The 17737-nt window shown below is 41.7% G+C and overlaps 1 protein-coding gene across 6 annotated transcripts in view; it reads right to left on the bottom strand.

The window, feature by feature from the left end:
- Nucleotides 1–2038: 2038 nt before the first annotated feature.
- PIKFYVE (phosphoinositide kinase, FYVE-type zinc finger containing) overlaps nucleotides 2039–17737 on the bottom strand; it is a 65851-nt gene continuing 50152 nt past the window's right edge. For 4 of the 6 annotated variants that reach the window (XM_071562763.1, XM_071562761.1, XM_071562760.1 and 1 more), the window contains 14 exons: nucleotides 17021–17081; nucleotides 16317–16460; nucleotides 16039–16159; nucleotides 14833–14928; nucleotides 13999–14082; nucleotides 13438–13529; nucleotides 12715–12879; nucleotides 12101–12160; nucleotides 11517–11693; nucleotides 10694–10797; nucleotides 10314–10442; nucleotides 8760–9021; nucleotides 6534–6608; nucleotides 2039–5476 (listed from right to left, as the gene is read on the bottom strand). In XM_071562763.1, coding sequence (XP_071418864.1) covers nucleotides 5361–5476; nucleotides 6534–6608; nucleotides 8760–9021; nucleotides 10314–10442; nucleotides 10694–10797; nucleotides 11517–11693; nucleotides 12101–12160; nucleotides 12715–12879; nucleotides 13438–13529; nucleotides 13999–14082; nucleotides 14833–14928; nucleotides 16039–16159; nucleotides 16317–16460; nucleotides 17021–17081 — 1686 coding nt within the window. In that variant the 3' untranslated portion in view covers nucleotides 2039–5360. Of the gene's footprint in view, nucleotides 5477–6533; nucleotides 6609–8759; nucleotides 9022–10313; nucleotides 10443–10693; nucleotides 10798–11516; nucleotides 11694–12100; nucleotides 12207–12714; nucleotides 12880–13437; nucleotides 13530–13998; nucleotides 14083–14832; nucleotides 14929–16038; nucleotides 16160–16316; nucleotides 16461–17020; nucleotides 17082–17737 lie in introns of those variants that run through there. The other 2 variants (XM_071562764.1, XM_071562765.1) reach the window with 2 other exon arrangements.

Genomic DNA, 17737 nt, shown 5'->3' on the forward strand with positions numbered 1-17737 from the left:
GAGTAAGGACCTGTGGGCTCTGACTTGAATGACACAGTGGCTCAGTCAAGTCAAAGCAGGGCAGGAACACTCCCCAGGGTCTCTGCTGCTTAGGACTGCTGGGATATGAAGTAAACTGGAAGCCTTGCCCCATTTCTCAGATGACAAACAGCACACCATGAGGCTGGTCTTGACCTTTTCCTTCTCATGTTACTACACACTTACAAAGAACAGGCACCACATAACACAAAATAGATGTGTGCTGTACCATAGGTGCAATAGTAGATACAGAAATCAAATGACTTTTAAATTTATCTCTACCATCCTATCTTAATTAAAGGACTTCTAGGGCTGTTTAGTGTCACTGAACTGATTAGCTATCGTGCCCTATCCAAAAACAATGACTTCCCAAAAAACATTTGGCTCATTGAGCTTCTACTGCTGCTAAAAGGCATAAAAATAGAATATAGCAAAAGTTTCAAGCAACATATTGGTTTTATATGGTCTGCAGTTGGAAAGATATGTTTTGATCAAACTTGGCAAGTGTGACTTTCCATTCATGGGCATGCTTCGCATTTAATTAGTTGTGGAACTTCAGTATATTTTTCCAGTTTATAAAAAGACTTAAATGTTCACTTACTCTATTATCCTATCTTTGATCACTGGATCATTATGTCTTGAGCAACCTGGGAACTTTGGTTGTAGCGCTCAGTTATTCTGTTCAGGCTTGAGGCTGGGACAGCATGCAGGACCTGTGCACCTGGCCAGCCATAGAGCAAAGATGTGCCAGTTGATGTTCAGAGGATGCAGTACCTCCTATTTTGCTTTGTTCTGCTTTAACCCAAGCACACTCTGGTGCAGCTGCAGCTGTTCCAGTCACTGCTGTTAGAAAAAGGCTCATGCAGAGAATTACAGCTGTAGTAATGTGGGTCTCTGTGTTACTCTGTTGCAGAACCATTAGTAGAGCACAAGGATCTAACAGGCTAAAAATAACTAAACATTGCAATGTATATATAAGTAGTAAACAAAAAGCCCTTAAAATTTTGGACAAGTGAGAGATACAGATTTAATTGTGACATCAGGAGTCCAGATTTATTATGAACTACGTATTCAGCTATTATGGGACTTCAATCCTCCAGCTCTTCAGAGCTGGATGCCCAGCACATTTAGAGAGCGGGAAAACAATACAGAACTCTCACTAAGATCATATTTTCTCTTACAATTTTTACAACCTGTGAGACAATTTAAGCCCTCACTCACCATAGATGAGCTAAGACCCGGATTGCCAGCAGGCGGCAGCAATCCTTCACCAGGCGTTGGAAGTCCCACGCGAGTTTCAGGAATGCTGTTCTGATAATCCTGTGTTTGTGCTTCTCAATGCAGCTTCTGGCTTTGGGCCAGAAGCCCCTCAAGTCCCACCACTCAAACTTACACAGCATAAGGCAACACTGCCCCTGAACTGAGTACACCACATTTTCCTGGGACAGTCTCTGATGCAGTTTCATTCTGTAGCAGATTAGAGAACTCAAACTCATATGGCAAAAAATGGTGATGGCACATAATACAGGTAAAATCTTTAAGTTGTAGATTGACTTTTATATTCTAGGAACCAACAAATCCCCTTCCCATAACTAAGCAAGGACTTCAGTACCAGGCTAATATGAAGCAAACGAGATGACATACATTTTCAAACCTCCTTGGATTTTTTATCTGGTCCATTTAAGACTATGGAAATACCTGGAATGTGTTCTACATCTTGGAAGAAGTGAGCAAAGGCACACCACCAGCTGATGGACTAAACTGGATCAGCAGTGTGAAAAGCAGCTGGGAAGAAAACAGATTTTCATGAAAGGTTATTTGCACATTCTACTGCCACTGCCCTGGGAGATACCTGAGGTGCTGCTCCATTGGAGGAGGAGCTGTGAGGCACAGGCGTGGCAGGCAAGGCTGGCACCCTCCAGAACAGCAATTGTGCACAGCAAGCAGCAGCCTTGAGCCTGGTCAGGAAAACGGGGTGCTACGAGACCTAACTGCTCCACACACAGAACAGACTTGAGCATTTATATTTTAGTCAATTTATTTGTGTCTATATACATTACATTTTGAATCTCCAGGTAGTCAAGGCAGTTATTCTCAAAGAGTTTAGTACATCAATTTTATAAAATACAGCTGAACCAAGGTAGAATAGAAATACATACATTATGGTACATTAAGTGCTTTGAATAACGACTAGTCTGGCCACCAGCTAGCAAGCAATTAATTTGGTTTGGACATTCTCACCGAGTCACAGGTAACTCCCCTGAGCCCAGAAGAACTCATTTACCAACAAGAGTCCCTCATTTGCTTTTTGGGGACAGAATGCATCCCTGGGCAACTACAAGGCATTGTGCTGTCTACATGATGACTCAAGGCCATTGCTTCTAACAGGGACAAGATTTAGACATTTGTCACAAGGCCTCAAATCAAAACAACAGAATAAAAAGAGACAGTGTAGCCCTGAAGAATGCAGTCCTCATGTTTGCAATTGGGATTTACTTACCCACACATATATAGCAAACTTGTGTTGTAAAGAAAGAAATAAACTGGCCAAAGGGTTCATCCTTAGGCATTCTACAGGGACACAGACCTAACACAGCCTCCCAAGGAACTCTCTTCAAGATCTCTCATGCATGAAGTATTGCTCTTCTGAGAAAGTCAACGCTGCAGTAATTGAAATGCCAGGACAACTCTTATTCTGAAAAGGGAACATTTGAGAAGACCCATTCGGCTGCTGGGATTTGAACTAGAAATGCTTACAGCTTTATGTCACACAGCACCCAAAGATATCCCAATTCCAGTTGATACTGCAGCTACTGTGTTACTCATGACCAGTGGTTTGCTATTTAGTCCAGTCTAGTCAGGACTAGTCTGTCAGCCACATCCTAGCCTCACATCAGCAGCTGATGCCAGCTCAAGGTCACTCCTGCAAAGGTCACAATGCATATCTGTGAACACATACAGCAAAGCAGTGGAAGGTTCTCTCACTTCGGCAGTGCTGAGGGCCTCATGCTGTCATATACAGGGGTGTATTAGCTACTATCAGATGATCCAGTTGCTTTAGAGCCAGCTGCTTGGGACTCTGGAAGACAAGCAGTACAGAGCAGCCACACATCCCAGGAGTAGGGCTACTGGTGACAAGATGGGGCTAGCACGTCACAGCTCTACATTAGCCCAGTGCACACGCCATGATGTGCTCCATTAACCAATCCACATGCTGACAAAGGTGGAAGACAACATCATTAGCTGCTGTTGGGTCACCCTAGCTGAACAGGAAAGTCAAGTTTTTTCCCCTGTAAACTTTAGGAAGGGAAGAAGGAGAACATATGTAAACTTCAACTGAGAGTGAAACAGATTCAGGTTGCATGGCATGTTCTTTCACATGGGTGAACTAAGACAGAATGTAGAGGCCACAGAAGTGAGAGCAGCACTGAGCTGATCGACACTGACCTCATTACACAAGGTCCCACACACAGCTTAGCGTCCTGGGAGTACGTGTCAACAAAGGAGGCAAGATGTATCCCAGAGGTGATCAGCACTGTGCTGGACTGAAGGAATTCTGGGTAAACAAGGAGTACTGTATCATCACACATCACTGCACCCCCAGAAACAACTATTACATTGTACAAAGAAGGTGAAATACTTTAATTTCTGCTGCTTCAAGGCCAGCATCTCTGCTCATCCTCTAATATGGTTTTGCAATGGGGTGTGGAAGACTTCTTCCAACACAAATGATTGTTGCCTCTGGCAGCTCAGATGTGAGCTGCACTGGTTGGTTTTGGAGCCAAGAGCACATTTCTCCCTGCTGGCCTTTTCCTTCTCGTTTTTGCTCAGCTGTCACTCCTAAACAACCACCACCATCTGCTGCAGAAGAAAATACTGAACACAGGAGGATTGACCAAAATGCACATTTCAATCCACAGTTACAGTGAAGAAGGCATTGTCAGGCAACTGGTTAGAACAAGCAAGTGATCACAAAGAGCTATCCTGTCCCAGATTCCATGTTCATTTGAAGTCCTTCCATTAGAAACTGGAAGTCAAAGGACACTATACTTGTCTTTCAAACTCATAAAAAATCCTCTTATTTACTGGCCTATATTATAATGACACTAAGAAGTAAACTCATCACCTACAAAACCAGGTAAAAATTAATAAAAATGGAAAGAAGTGCTTATTGTCGTAACATAGAGATTCACAGATCTCTGCACATCTTACCCATCATACAAAATACCTGTTAGTTCAGGTTTGTCTTTTTACAGAAAACAACAACTACATTCATCACAGTGACAAAAAAAAATATTCAGGTCATGAATGCAAGAAAAACATTCTCCCGGAAAAGCTTCACCATGAGGTAAATACATTGCTTGAAAGTCCAGGGGAACTGAAATGGCTTTGAAGTGATCTGCCAGGAATGATAGCTGCATCAAGGAAAAAGCTGGGACTCTAAAGCAGTATCCTTCACATTGCCTAGCAACTTAGTGCCTTCTACTAAGGAAAGAGTTAATTAATCAAGTTTTGTTAAATTAAAGGGTATCTTTTTTTAGTTACCTGTTTCAAGGGACTTGGGCAATGTTCAAATCAAAGTATTGTTTAGGACTGAAGGGATATGTTTTAGAGTTGGCAGTATGCTGATGACTGACAACCCATTTTTATGGAATTCAGCTAAAATGAAATTAGGACAGATAAAGGCAGAGCTGTACTACAGTAATATAACTTAAAAGATGGAGTCATAGGGCATTATAGATGTGGAGCTGCCTTAAGAAAATACTGTTTACAGAACTCAGGAAAAATTGGAACTATGGAGGACAAGCAGGATGAGTTATTAATGAATCCTACACAGGTCAACTACAGACCACTGCAACAATAGTAGAACTCAGGAATTAACTTCATTCATCTCTCACCCATCCACACACGGGGCATTTATTTCACATTGGCAGTACCACACATCCACTACAGAAACATGAGCTGCACGTATTCAACACCATTTTGGCAGTGCAAGGCTTACAGAGATCATGTACTTCCACACCACCAGGATCTGGATAGTAACTCATTTCAGCACTCTTACAAGGAGTAAGAGGATCACCTTCCCTACTGAGAGAAGGGAGATCTCAGCAATGCTGTTCTGTGGTACCTTACAGCTTACATCCTTACCGAGGCAGGTTTGCTTATGATCCTCCAAAAGAGGATTAAAGTGCAACGAACAGATTTCACACTTCACAACATGACGCACATGGTCAGTGTAGACATGAAATTGCAATCCTCTTGTTTACTGCTGGATAGACCACTGAAAAAGAGTGGCCTATAATGTCATTGTCACCTTGTGCTTTCCCAATATGGGCTTTAGCTTAGCAATTCAGGCCCAGTCCTGTCCAATGGTCTGGCACCATCAGGAAATACTTGTCCATAGCTTCACAAAATCTGGTCCTGTAGAGTTCTGGAGAGACGACAGTGGGCATCTTACCTAATGTGTGAGAGTCAAGAGCAGTTAGAAATGGGCTAGAGAGTATACTGCAGGACAGACAGATGTCACATGAGATTACACCACTAGACAGCATAAACATGAAGGCAACAAAACAGAACCTTATGAAGTTCAGCAAGGACGAGCACAAGGTCTTGCACCTGGAAAAACATAATCCAAGAGCCCAGCAGAGGCTGGGATCTGCCTGCTGGGGAGCAGCTCTGTGAAAGGGACCTGCGGTACTGGTGGACCAGCAGCTCAGTGTTAACAGAGCTGCTGCTACTGCCATGGCAGGGAAAGCAGCAGGACACTGGGCTGCATCAACAAGGGCATCAGCAGCAGAGGGACATAAGTCATTATCCCACATTATTCCAGCATTATCTTTCACCTAGAAGGTGCCATTTTCAGGCTACACCTGGAATTCTGTGGTCTGTTTTGGTCCCTGATACACAAAAACATATGTGGACAGGCTGAAGAGGGTCCAGACAAGAGCCACAGAGATGATACAAGGACTGGGATGCCTGCCATCTGGGGAACTGCTGGAAGGGCTGCGTTTGTTCAGCCTTTGAAAAAGAAAGCTTAGAGAAGATCTTATCACTGTGTTCCAGTACTTATACGGTGGCTACAAAGAAGATGGAGACTTCCTTCTTACCAGGAGTCACATAGAAAAGATGCAGGCAATTAATGGGTACAAGTTATTCCTGTGCAGATTCCAATTAAACACAGGAATAAAATTTTTCACAATGAAAACAATCAGCCATTAGAATGATATCCCCAGGGAAGTGATGGATTCCCCAATGCTGGGCACTTTTAAGATTCAGCTGCACAGGGTGCTGAGCTATCCTGTCTAAACTGTGCTTTTACCAAGAAAGGTTGGATCAGGTGATCCTTGAGGTCCCTTCCAACTTGGTATTCTACAATTCCTTCCACTGTTCTGGACAATTTAATCTACTGTTGCAAATTTTAATGGTGGGGAAGCTGTGACTTTATTAACACAGTTAAAGAAAGTTTCCAGGTAACAAGGAAACACACTCAAGTTTTGCTTTCATTCTGGACTTACCTTGTCCTCCCAAGATGCCAGTTGACTTCACTACCATTTCAAGCTTCTTGTCCCAGGTAAAAGTGCGAATATAGTCTGTTTCAATGACAAAAAAAATGCACACACAAACATGTTTTAATTGCTATACTGCAGGCAATGTTGTTTTAAAATGTATCTATTTCCCACCAAAAAGGGCAAGAAAGCAGTAGGCTTTCAGTCAGAGCTTCAGTGTTTTCCCTATCTATTGCCTCACTTTCTGTAGTATTAATTATAATTGGGTAGGGTGAATATGTTGCCTTAAAAGATGCAACTACAACTACTTCTAAAATCTATAAAAATAAAAAAAATAAAAAAACCTCCAAGGCATCAATACAGTATCTCAACAGCCCAGCAAGAGCACAATCAACTCCTCCTATATCTGCAAAAACAGACAGCCCAGGCATGCCTGTCTTTATTCATGTTAGTGTCAAGAGCTCCTTTACAAGTCACTTAAGCTCACCCTCATCTCAGGAGCAACACTGCCACAGCAGCTCCCACTGCTTTACTGCAACAGCCAGCATCATCAAGGCTTGGCCACCTCTCCATCTGAGCCAATATTTCCATCATTGCAGACATCTACAGGTTTGATAACAGAAAGCAAGTGCTTTCCACTTCATGTTAGGGAGGACTGGACGTGGAGGCTGCAAGAAGATGACTTCAGAATTGTTTCCAATCCCCTTTCCGAGAAACCATGCACAGTGACTACAAGCACAAGAACATTTTGGTCTGCAAAGCTGAAGCTGCAGTTTTGCATTACTGGATATCAGTATGTCCTAACATTTGAGTACAATTGTAGTTATACAATTTTGCATTTACTGTTTCTAGATTTACAGAAGGCCACAGTAAGTCTTCATATTTCATCTCAACTGTGCTTGACACAAGCCCATCCAGACTTGGCAATCTTAAGACTTACCCATTCATCTGAATAGTCTTTGAAAACAATCAGAGTTTTTGGAACAGATATCATCAGTTTGTGCACTGAATACTGTCACTTCACATCCCAAGACCCACTGTCCCACACAACAGGGCCTACAAATAAAGCCTTCAAAGCTTTTCACAGACCTAACTCACATGTTTCCTGTATCACATTAGGATCTAAAATGGGTAGAGATACTGACCTTAAATTCTAATGCAGTCCAGGCTAATTGTTTATAGGTCCAGTCCAACACAAATTTGGCTTGAGCACTTTTTAAGTTCTTGGAGTGCCATTTATAGAACATTGTGATAGCCTGATACAGCAGGCATGTTCTCTCTCCTTGAAGATACTTGTTTTCAACAAGTTCCTTCAGATATTTTTGTTAAACAGTGAAGGAACAATTGGCTTTAAACATCATATGAAATATACTCTTTAATCAGGTAAGACTTGGCACAAGCCACACATACAGAAGGCACACTTATCCTGTTTACCCAAATATTCAGGAGTCTACGAAACAAGCAAATAATAACAATTTGCAGTTCTTTGTAGCTGAGACTTCAATTCTCAGCTAGAAATGTTATTGAAATGGCTTTCAAGCTTTATCAGAGTAAGAGTAATCCAGACTTCCTGGCTTGAGATCTCATCTGGAAGCATTTCTGAGCTGGGATTAAAGACCAATTAATTTCCACGAGTCACTTCCATATCCTGCAAGATGGCCTCATCTCCAAGTCTTTTATACAAGTTTGTCCGTCTAAAGATGAGGCTCTACTTTTCCATCACAACGCAGAGAATGCAGCAAGGTAATTACTCCATTGCCACCCATTTATCCAGGTCAGTTCCAGTGATCCCATGATGTTTAACTTCCCCCTTCCAATCCTACCAATACTATTTCTCCTTAGATTCCCTCCACACAAGTTAAAGTTTAAAAGACTACATAAACATGACTGAAGTTTAAAGACTAAACACATAAAAGCATACAAATAACCTTCCCGGGTTCAACTGGAGTCAAAGTGTAGGTTAAACACCAAATTGAGTGCTTTTCCACTACCTGTGAGGCCTCCTGCATTTACTCTTAACCATGCAAATGCTAATAAGCATATACAAGACCTGGAAAGAAGACATCCTGCCCCCATTCTGAACACCCGTAAGAGGATATTCCACCACAGAGAAGACAAGATTTCCTGACACACATCTCTCTGGTGGTGGTACAGTTCTAAGGGTACTGCAAACACCTAAGCCAGAAGAAAGTTGATTCACCATCTGAAAACAAGAAAATACGAAGGAGAACCTACCAATGATCCCAACAACCAGCTCATTGTTGGTATCATCACGACCCACCAGCAGGGAATAGTCAATGATGAGATGGCTGGAGAGGAACTGCGAATCACTGTGTATGGAAGCTCTCAGCACAGCTTTGCAATGGGAACGAATGTACAAAGGATTGTCCCGAACCATCTTCAGAAGGTTTTCATCCAGCAGAACTACATCACAAGTTTCCTTGCCTGTTTCAGTTTTAACATTCCTATTCCGGAGGGAGCCCTTCAGGTCAAACACCTGCAAATGGAAAATAACACTGCTTTGTTCCATTCCTCTCTAGGGTTGAAGATTTCAACATACGTAACTGAGAAGGCGGCACAGCAGAGCAACTGTTTCCTTCTCTGCAGGAGGACGACAGTTCACAAAAAGTACTTTTGTACCACAAAAACTAATTTCCTGAGTAGAGAGTAGCATTCATGCCTAGGTGGAAGCTCTGTCACCTCAATTCGCAAGTTTTAGGCAAGTTATTTCATTAATATTTAATCTAATTTAAAGGGAAAAAAAGGTGTTCCTATTTTTTATATTGTTTAGGTAAACTCAGCTTTCCAGACAGCTTCTACAGAATCAATTGCTAATAAAAATAAAGCAAATTAAGAGGGAGGTAGGTCATGCACAAAGCACAGTTCAGCATCTGTTAACACTGGCAAGGCAAGAGACATCATTAGGTTGGAAATGATCTCTGGAGATCTCCATTCCAAAGTCCTGCTTGAAGCAGGCCCTGTTAGAGAAGATAGTTAAATCTTGAATGGATAGAGCTCGAACAAACTTCAGCAAGAGAGTCCACAGTCCGGATTTCTGTTTTCTAGTGCCTGAGCCCTCCTCATGACTGAAACAACAGACAAACAAAAAGAAACCCCAGAACATCCTTTAAATCTATGTGGAATTCCCTCAGTTCATTTCCTTCTATAAACATCCCCTGTTTGAGGTCAGGCACTGGGAGGTAAGGTGGAAGGAATTGATACCACCTAGTTTTAAAAGTGAGGTTTATTTGTATTTCCTTTTCAGCATCAAATCTCTATTAGAAGAGAATATCCCTCTATTCATTTTAAGGTCTTCATTCTACAGCCTGATAAAGATTGGTTTTCCTTGACTAAGAGCCAAGACTGAATTCAAAATCTTGTCCCACATCTGAAGTGGTTCCAAGAAAGAACAGTGGGTTAAAACTAGTATTTCCCCCACTACAGTAACACTGAGTGAGGTTCTAATTCTAAACAAATTAGTCTGTAATCCCAGTTGGTTCTTCTGAAAGCTTTGCAAAGTAGTTTCATAATTTTCTAATTAGGTTGGTAATGCTTTCCCTCAGACACCAGAGATACCATGAACTACACCTATTTGAACTAGCCAATACAGAGGCATCAAGTTACTGAGGATCACCTGACAAGCAGACAGGCATGCCCTGTCATCGTTGAGCAGTGCTACATCCACACAGCACATGCAAAGTTAAAAGTTGCCTAAATTGCTACTGGTGACCCTGCTCTCCCCTCACAGTCACAACTGCACTGCAAGGGAATAGAGCACTTCGTTCTTACCTGGGCCATTTTCCTCCCATAGAAGAGGTTTTCCATGACAAGCAGATCCAGCTTCTTTTCAGTGTTGTTTTGAGAGTTCTTGTAGCCAATCCGATATACTCCAAGGATTTTGGCCAGTGCTGTGGGCTTCTGATGAAGAAAAGACATGAAGATCTCTATGCAGAGGCAATCACCAGTCAAGTATTAGGGCACCACTGTTCTGTCTGTGTATTACAGCTTAGAAGACCTAACAAAATTCCCACTTTATATCCTAAAAACACACTCTTAGTGTACATAGCCTCTGACATTTTCTTTTACTTAAATGAAAAGTATTCATAGAAACTGTTATTAGTCTGTAAAATACAGAACACTGCCTAAAATAAAAGGAACTTTTTTCATACCTTATGCTGAACTGCATTAATGATGTAAGTGAAGTAGTGTGGAGCAAAGTCGAGGAATGACTGGACTTCCAGACGAGGCATTTGCTTCAAGATGAATCTATCATCTGTTTTAACATCAGACAGAAGCAACAGGGTTACATATTGTAAGTGTTGTATTATTCACAATTTCTTTAGGACTGTCACATAGCTGAAATAGTTTGCAAAATTGAAGTACTAAATTCTCTTAAATCCTTGCCTACAGAAGCTCATTTCTAGATTCTTTTTGCCTCATATATTCTGAATTTCAGAATTTCCATGTCTTGATTTCAGCCTTCTAGTAAACCAGAGAGAAGAGACTGTCTATATTAGATCTACCTCATCTACATGGGCTTCCTATACAGACAACAGAAACAGCTTACAGACACTTCCATTCCATACTTGTTTTAAGTAGGGGCCTAGAAACAGACGGAGTTTAAAAAAAATTTTAATTAACTATATGAGATTAGAAGAAATATAGCATCTTTAATTGAATTATATTCAAGTTTTTGTTTTCTGAAGCCTGTCCGAAAGAGTATAACCCTTCTGCTCAACTGGCCCTCCTAGCTGCTACTGCTGAAAAGCACAACTGTGTTTTTTTCTTCTGCACATACAGAGAGACAAATAATTTGATATTGAAGACCCCAGAACAATACACTTAACTTTGCCTTCTGAGTGGCCACTTCACAACCAGCAACCCTCTGGACAGAGGTAATCAGAGATTAAAGGACACGCTAACCACCACCATCATCCCCAGATAATACCCTGTAATTATGATGGGGGGGAAAAGTTGCATTTGCATATATACCCTCAGTCACATAGAATGCAGCTCCAGATTTGCCACCTCGTGCCTGCCAGGGCATAGAGTGAGAGAGGGATCGGATGAAGTCCTCCTCACTGCTTCCCAGGATCACCTCACGCATCCTGTGAAACTCGCCAGCGTAATAGATCCGGCAGTAGAACTTGGCGTTTGCATCTGAAAACTCTGCAAAAAACAGTTTTCCTCAAAAACGGCATGCAATACTCACTGACTAAGAGATGACACTTAGATATTTTACTGATTAGAAGAATATTACTCTGCTAAACATGCTTATATCATCAACTAATAGAATTTACAAGGAAAATTTACAGAAAAGTCAACTCTGTTTTAGCTCACAGTGTATGACATGGGAAGGTGTTCAGACAAAAGATCAACTAAACAAATGGTTTATACAGTACTTTTGCAATAGAGTTTGATTACAGTAAGTAAAAATTGCACTGCTTTTTTCTTGCTTTGTTTTTCCTTCATGCCGAATACAAAGAAAAAAAATATTAACTTCAAGATTTCCATTACATTTGCATGGAGAAAGGAGTTGGTCAGCTAAGACTAAGTTATGATTTACAGCTACTTACGGAGCTCCACATGGGGATTCACCAGCTGTTTCTTCTGTCCATCTCCTGCATCTCCATCATCTGAGGGCATAAAGGGGCCGTTCTGTCAGGGCTGTTCATTATATTACTGAGAAAGCCACATCAGATACTATTTGTAAACTAACATTACAAGAAAAATGTTTTCTTTTTTTTCAAGAATAGAGAGAGAATGAGAAATACAACTACAACTGTGTGATATAATGCATGCTGGATGGTTGGACACGTAAGTCCAACCTTTCTCTTTCTCTTCATTCATTGAGCTGAAACAAGGAAAATTAAACAGCAAGTGAGAAAGAGAGACTGGGCTGCTTAACTACAGTCAACTCAATCCAAAGACATTCAAGCCTACTATAGGGACTACTCAATGTCTGTATGGTTTGGATTTGAAAGATCGTATTTCCCTTATTACAAAGCAAAGCAACACCTTTAGGAGGAATCCATATTTGATGTTCAAGTGATTAATTTTCAATGCATGCTGAGTAACCTCACGCCACTGAAAAAGTATGAGCAGGAATGTATTCTGCACCTTACATGTACGACTGAGGTTTGGGAGAACTAACAGTCCAACAGAGAAGGTGGACTCAACAGTCCTGTACCTTGAGTCTCTGCTCCTTGGTTTTCTGTTCCCTCTTTGCCCATCTGTCCAACCTGGTAGTAAGCACTGTCAGCACCACGTAAGGTCTCTTTCTTCTGAGAAGACAGGTCTGGGCTCTTCCCTCCCGTGCCACGGAAGAAAGACAAGACACTAGATGGTTTCTTTGCTACAGTGAAAAGGAATAAAAGATGGTGTTGGCCTTTCTACAGGCAGTTTAATAAAAGCATAATTCATATGAGCATTCCCTATTCATTGTTCTAACTGGGGAAATTATGTCATTCAACTGTGATTTAGTGTTCTGAGTAGCACCCTAGCATGCAATCATTTGAAAACAGACTAAGCATGAGCGTCTTTAACATAGTAAGAACTTCATAACTCCATTTCAAAATATTTTAATTGCCATCTTTTTAAAGAGGGTAATGCCAAAAGAGGGCATCATACGCCACCAAACAGGCTAGATTCAAGAACAAGGCCACATATTAAATCAGGGAATGAGTCTGATTTTGTAAGAAACACATAAAGCCACAGACCAAAAATCGAAAACACACCCCGTCCCCTCTCACATTTTATATGAAGTCACCTATAAGACTAGTTACAATTTAAACTCAGAATGCATTTTCTTTTTTCTAACTTGACTTCCACAGCAGCTGGAACCCAGGTTAAGCGGAATCAAGTCCGAGCCAAGATTAGCATCACAGATATGATTGTGGCAAAACAGTCTTACGCTGTTCTGTTTCTGCACTGCGATTCGAAGGGCCCATGCTGGCCTCAGGCAGGCGAACAGGGCTACTGCTCTTTGGTTTGCTGTCTGACATGCTGAAAGGACAAAGAAAACTAAGTCATGACCCCAAAAACACTGCCACCTGAGAATGCTACTGCTTTACACCTGGGCATTTATTCCTCCCCCATGCCTAATGCTATGTACTGCTAAGGGAAGACAGTTTGAAGTTTTAATAGTGTGAGACTCTCCAAAGTTGTCCTCCTCCACCTTCCTAAAAAAACCATTCAGGGTCTGTAGCAACAGATCCATCCATCACCACAGGAAAGGTAAGCAGGCCCAGAAATCCTACCATGCGCACAGTCAAGGGATTAGGTGATTAGGCATGGCCCCTAACATGAAATGGAAACTCATATACTATGTGTTGTTTACATGGAATGTATCAGATTCCATCAGAAAGCAGAGATCCTAAGAGGGGTACATTTGTTATGTCTTCTCCATCCTAGTTTTGGCCTGTTCACTACAACCAGTGTCTTCACTCTGTGTAGTGTAGTTACTGCAAGTAACCTGTTTGGTTGCAGTACTTCTTCAGAACTGTTCTTCAAAGATGCTTTGGACAATTCATCCAGGGCATTTCTGTACTCCTTGCAACTGAAGGGGAAAGGAAAATAAATTAAAAAAGAAACAAATAGGAAAAAACCAACAGAAACTAAAAGAGTTAAGTGTTGTCTTTAAGACTGTAACACCAACCCAAAGATTCAGTTCAGAGACAACCATGAGAAACTAAAAACCACTACAGAAAAACTTCTGCTTTGTTTGTTCTTACAATTAGAATACATTTTCTTTAGAACAGAAGCTGCTCTAATACTGCAAGAAAAATCTTCCCTTGATTCTCCCCCCCCACCACCAATTTAAGAATGCACTTCTTCAAAAATCAATTGCATTGTAACACAAACTCCAAGGTTTACTGAAACAGCTGGTTTGGAGAGCTGAGTATAGCAAGAGCTGCTATGACCAATGGTAGGCAAGGGACAGACTGTAATATCAATGCCAGCTGTTGTTCCCTAACTCAGTTGGACTTCCCCGGGCTGGAGAGGCTAAACAAACTATAGTTGCACTTCTTTCCCTAATAATATCTTATTACAAGGAACACTATGCAACTAATTTATTTTTGTGTACTAGAGTTTAACATCCCAAAACCTAGTTGTAAGCTGGAAAACCTAGTTTCCATATCTCAGTAGTGAAAGCCGAGAACTTCAGCTCTGGCAGAAACTCTCAACGTGGCTTAATGAAGAAATTCTGTCACGCTTGTTCCCTACCACTATGATTTAAATATTCCTTGAACACAAAAGCTGTAAGAGTACAAAGTGTGTCAGATGAACAGCAAAATCACACCAGTACCTGAGAGCAAACGCTATGATGGAGCTGGGTTCTTTCTCACAGACTGCGATAGGAACACGTTCATGCTCATACATTAGGTAGTGCTTATCCGGGTCACTAAATGAAAATGGCAGAGGGACTGTTAGTAGATCATAAAAGTTTGTGGAAAGAAAAGAAGCTTTGGTCAAAACCCAAATTTCATCACTGCACTCCCAGGCAAAAGCTGCAAGTCTCAGCATGGAACCAAAGCTCCCCAGATCAGCTTCTCCCAAAAGACACATTCACAACTATGTGGTCAATTCTAAATGGTAGTGTGTCAGGGCAATCAGCATTTCAAGCAAGCTGCTTATATCAGAAGACCAGCTCCAAGTCAGAATAAGAGTCTATGTCTGTTTAGCAGCCACTGTTCCTAATGGCACCAAAACCTGCCTGAGTTTGGTTTGACTGTCCTGCAGCATAGGCTGCAGAGAGAACTAAGGGGACAAACCTGGACTCTTTTCTGAACAAGCAGTTTAGTACAGAAAATTCCCCAAGACCTGGGTTCCTGTAAGATTTTCTTTACTTATCTGTAGGGTCCAGTCCTTTAGCTTTTACCTCATTAGCCCAAGGTCTCCGCTTCTACCCTGGGGGTAGGATTCAGAAGTTAAACCCAGGCTGCCAAACGTTAGGCTCACCTCAAATGAGAAACACTACAAAGCTCGCAGACCGAGTAGCCTGCCCATCTTCACATGAGAGGGGGACTTGGGGGCACATGCAGTAGCCATTGAACCTGACCTACACCCAGAAAATGTCAATTTGAGTCCAACCCTTGGAAGAGGTCTGGAAGCAAAAACAAGAGGGAGGCATGTAGCTATAGTAGGTCTTTGCTAAGGAGGGACATTTCCACTCCCTCCCTGCAGCAACAAAGTTTAGAAGGAACCTTTCTCCCCTTCTCCTCCACCCCTTTTTCTCCCAGAAGAGTTCTGAGGAGACATCCCTGCTAGGTCAAGGAGAAACTGATAATGTATTTACACAAGGGTGGATCATTAATAAGAAAGGTGAATAAACTACAAACACCTAGAAGGCACACACAAAACTTCCTCCCTTGACAAAGTTCTATAACTTATTCAGAGGCAAGCTCAAGTAATGACTTAAATTACATACTGAGCAAAGAAAGCATGCACAGCTCTGCCTGCAATTTCACCAGGCTGCTAATCTTTTTCATTACATATATTACACGGTACTTACAAGGGAAATGGAATGGGGTTATAGTTGTTTCCAGGCAAAAAGTTAGCCAAAATAGCTTTCATAGTAGACTTCTCCTTCACTTGGCTGTCTGTAGATCCCAATGAGTGTCCATCAAACACATCTGAAACAGAGATAAGTTAAGTCTGTATCATAATATCAAACTTCAGAAGGATGACTACAGACCACGGAGTCACCAGATTTGCTGTTTCCTAAACAGATCTTACACACTTGCCACAGAAAAGCAAGAGAAAGAATACAAGATCACAAATGAACCATACCTTCTGAGCTGCTTGTTGTATCCTGTTCAGAGAGTGTGTTGGCACCAGTCATATGCTCTGATACAACTTCTGGAGAAGTGGGCAGCTGCAGATGGGTGGAGCCTGTGGAGCTCTGACTTGATAAAGTAGTCAGGAAACGATCCTCTGAGAGTACCAGGACAGTTCAGGACAGAAGAAAGCATTTTACATAGCTGTCAGAAGTGATATTGCTTGCTCCCAGTCCAAGTTATCACCAGTATCTACTTTCAAAGTTTTTACTTAGAAAGCCGGTATGGCCACACAGAGCAAAGGACTGGGCCAGATAATCAATGTAAGCACATAACCTCCCGAAAATGCATGTTCTTATAACTACTACCTTCGGTTCCCAAAAGCTCTTAGTATGCCTCAAAGGTAAGAGGTCTCAGCATCCATAACACAGAAGAGGCAAGAGGTATTTCCCTAATTCCATGTAGTTCTTCAGTTACTTAGAAAGACTCTGAAAACTCAAGTTCAAAAGAAAACAGTTGCTGGCCAATTTAATATCATTAGTAATTCAGCTTCATATTAGAAGCAGATGGCCAATTTCTACCTTACTGTTAGAAACAGCAAATCTGACGCAGTGGGGATTGACTGTTTCCCTGAATTATCAAACTTGACTAAAGCTCCCATGCTATGTCAGGGAAAGGGTTACAGCAAGCTTCTCTTATGAAAAATAAGTGACAGACCTTTCTCTCCATTTTGCAGTGCTGGTGCAGCATTGCGTGGGGAAGCATCCATGCTACTGATCTAGGCAGAATAACAAAATACCAATGTTGATGCCAAGCTCTCTCCAGCTGTATCCCCTCCATTGTGAAACACTTGCAAAAGCAGATGTACCACAAGAGAGCACTCCCACCCACTTCTCAGCCTCTGCACTGTCACTGTACCTGTTACCACAGGAAAAAGACAAAGCAACAGTAACCCAGGTTCACAAGATGCTTATGATGGCTATCATCTGTGAATGCTGCTTAAAACACTACACTATCCCTCTATATGAACCTACTTCCTGCCAGGACAAGGTTAAGTTTGTTTTAGCACCTAACAAATACATGGTAAGTGTAAAGGGGACATGTATGCACGCAGCAGAGCAAATCCAGGGTCTCGTGAGGTTTCTTAGTGCACCTTGCTCTGGTAGAACTATGGGGAGTTCAGCCTCTCTGTGTGATGCTTCTATTGGACTGCCTTGCAGCCCAGACATTTTCCTCAGAGTACCAGCTCCCCAGAGGGTGAATGTTCAGCATTCTGGCAAGTGTACCTTTGGACAGAGCTCTTAAGGCAGCAGTCCACAATCATATGGATCTCAAGTCAATTCCCACATGACACCAAAAAGCAGGGATGATCCTGCAAATACATTATCAATCCTTCCTGTATCATTTGCTCTGCCACTCTCAGTATTTTTTGCC

The sequence above is a fragment of the Pithys albifrons genome, chromosome 8 (assembly GCF_047495875.1).
Source record: "Pithys albifrons albifrons isolate INPA30051 chromosome 8, PitAlb_v1, whole genome shotgun sequence".
Lineage (NCBI taxonomy): Eukaryota > Metazoa > Chordata > Aves > Passeriformes > Thamnophilidae > Pithys > Pithys albifrons.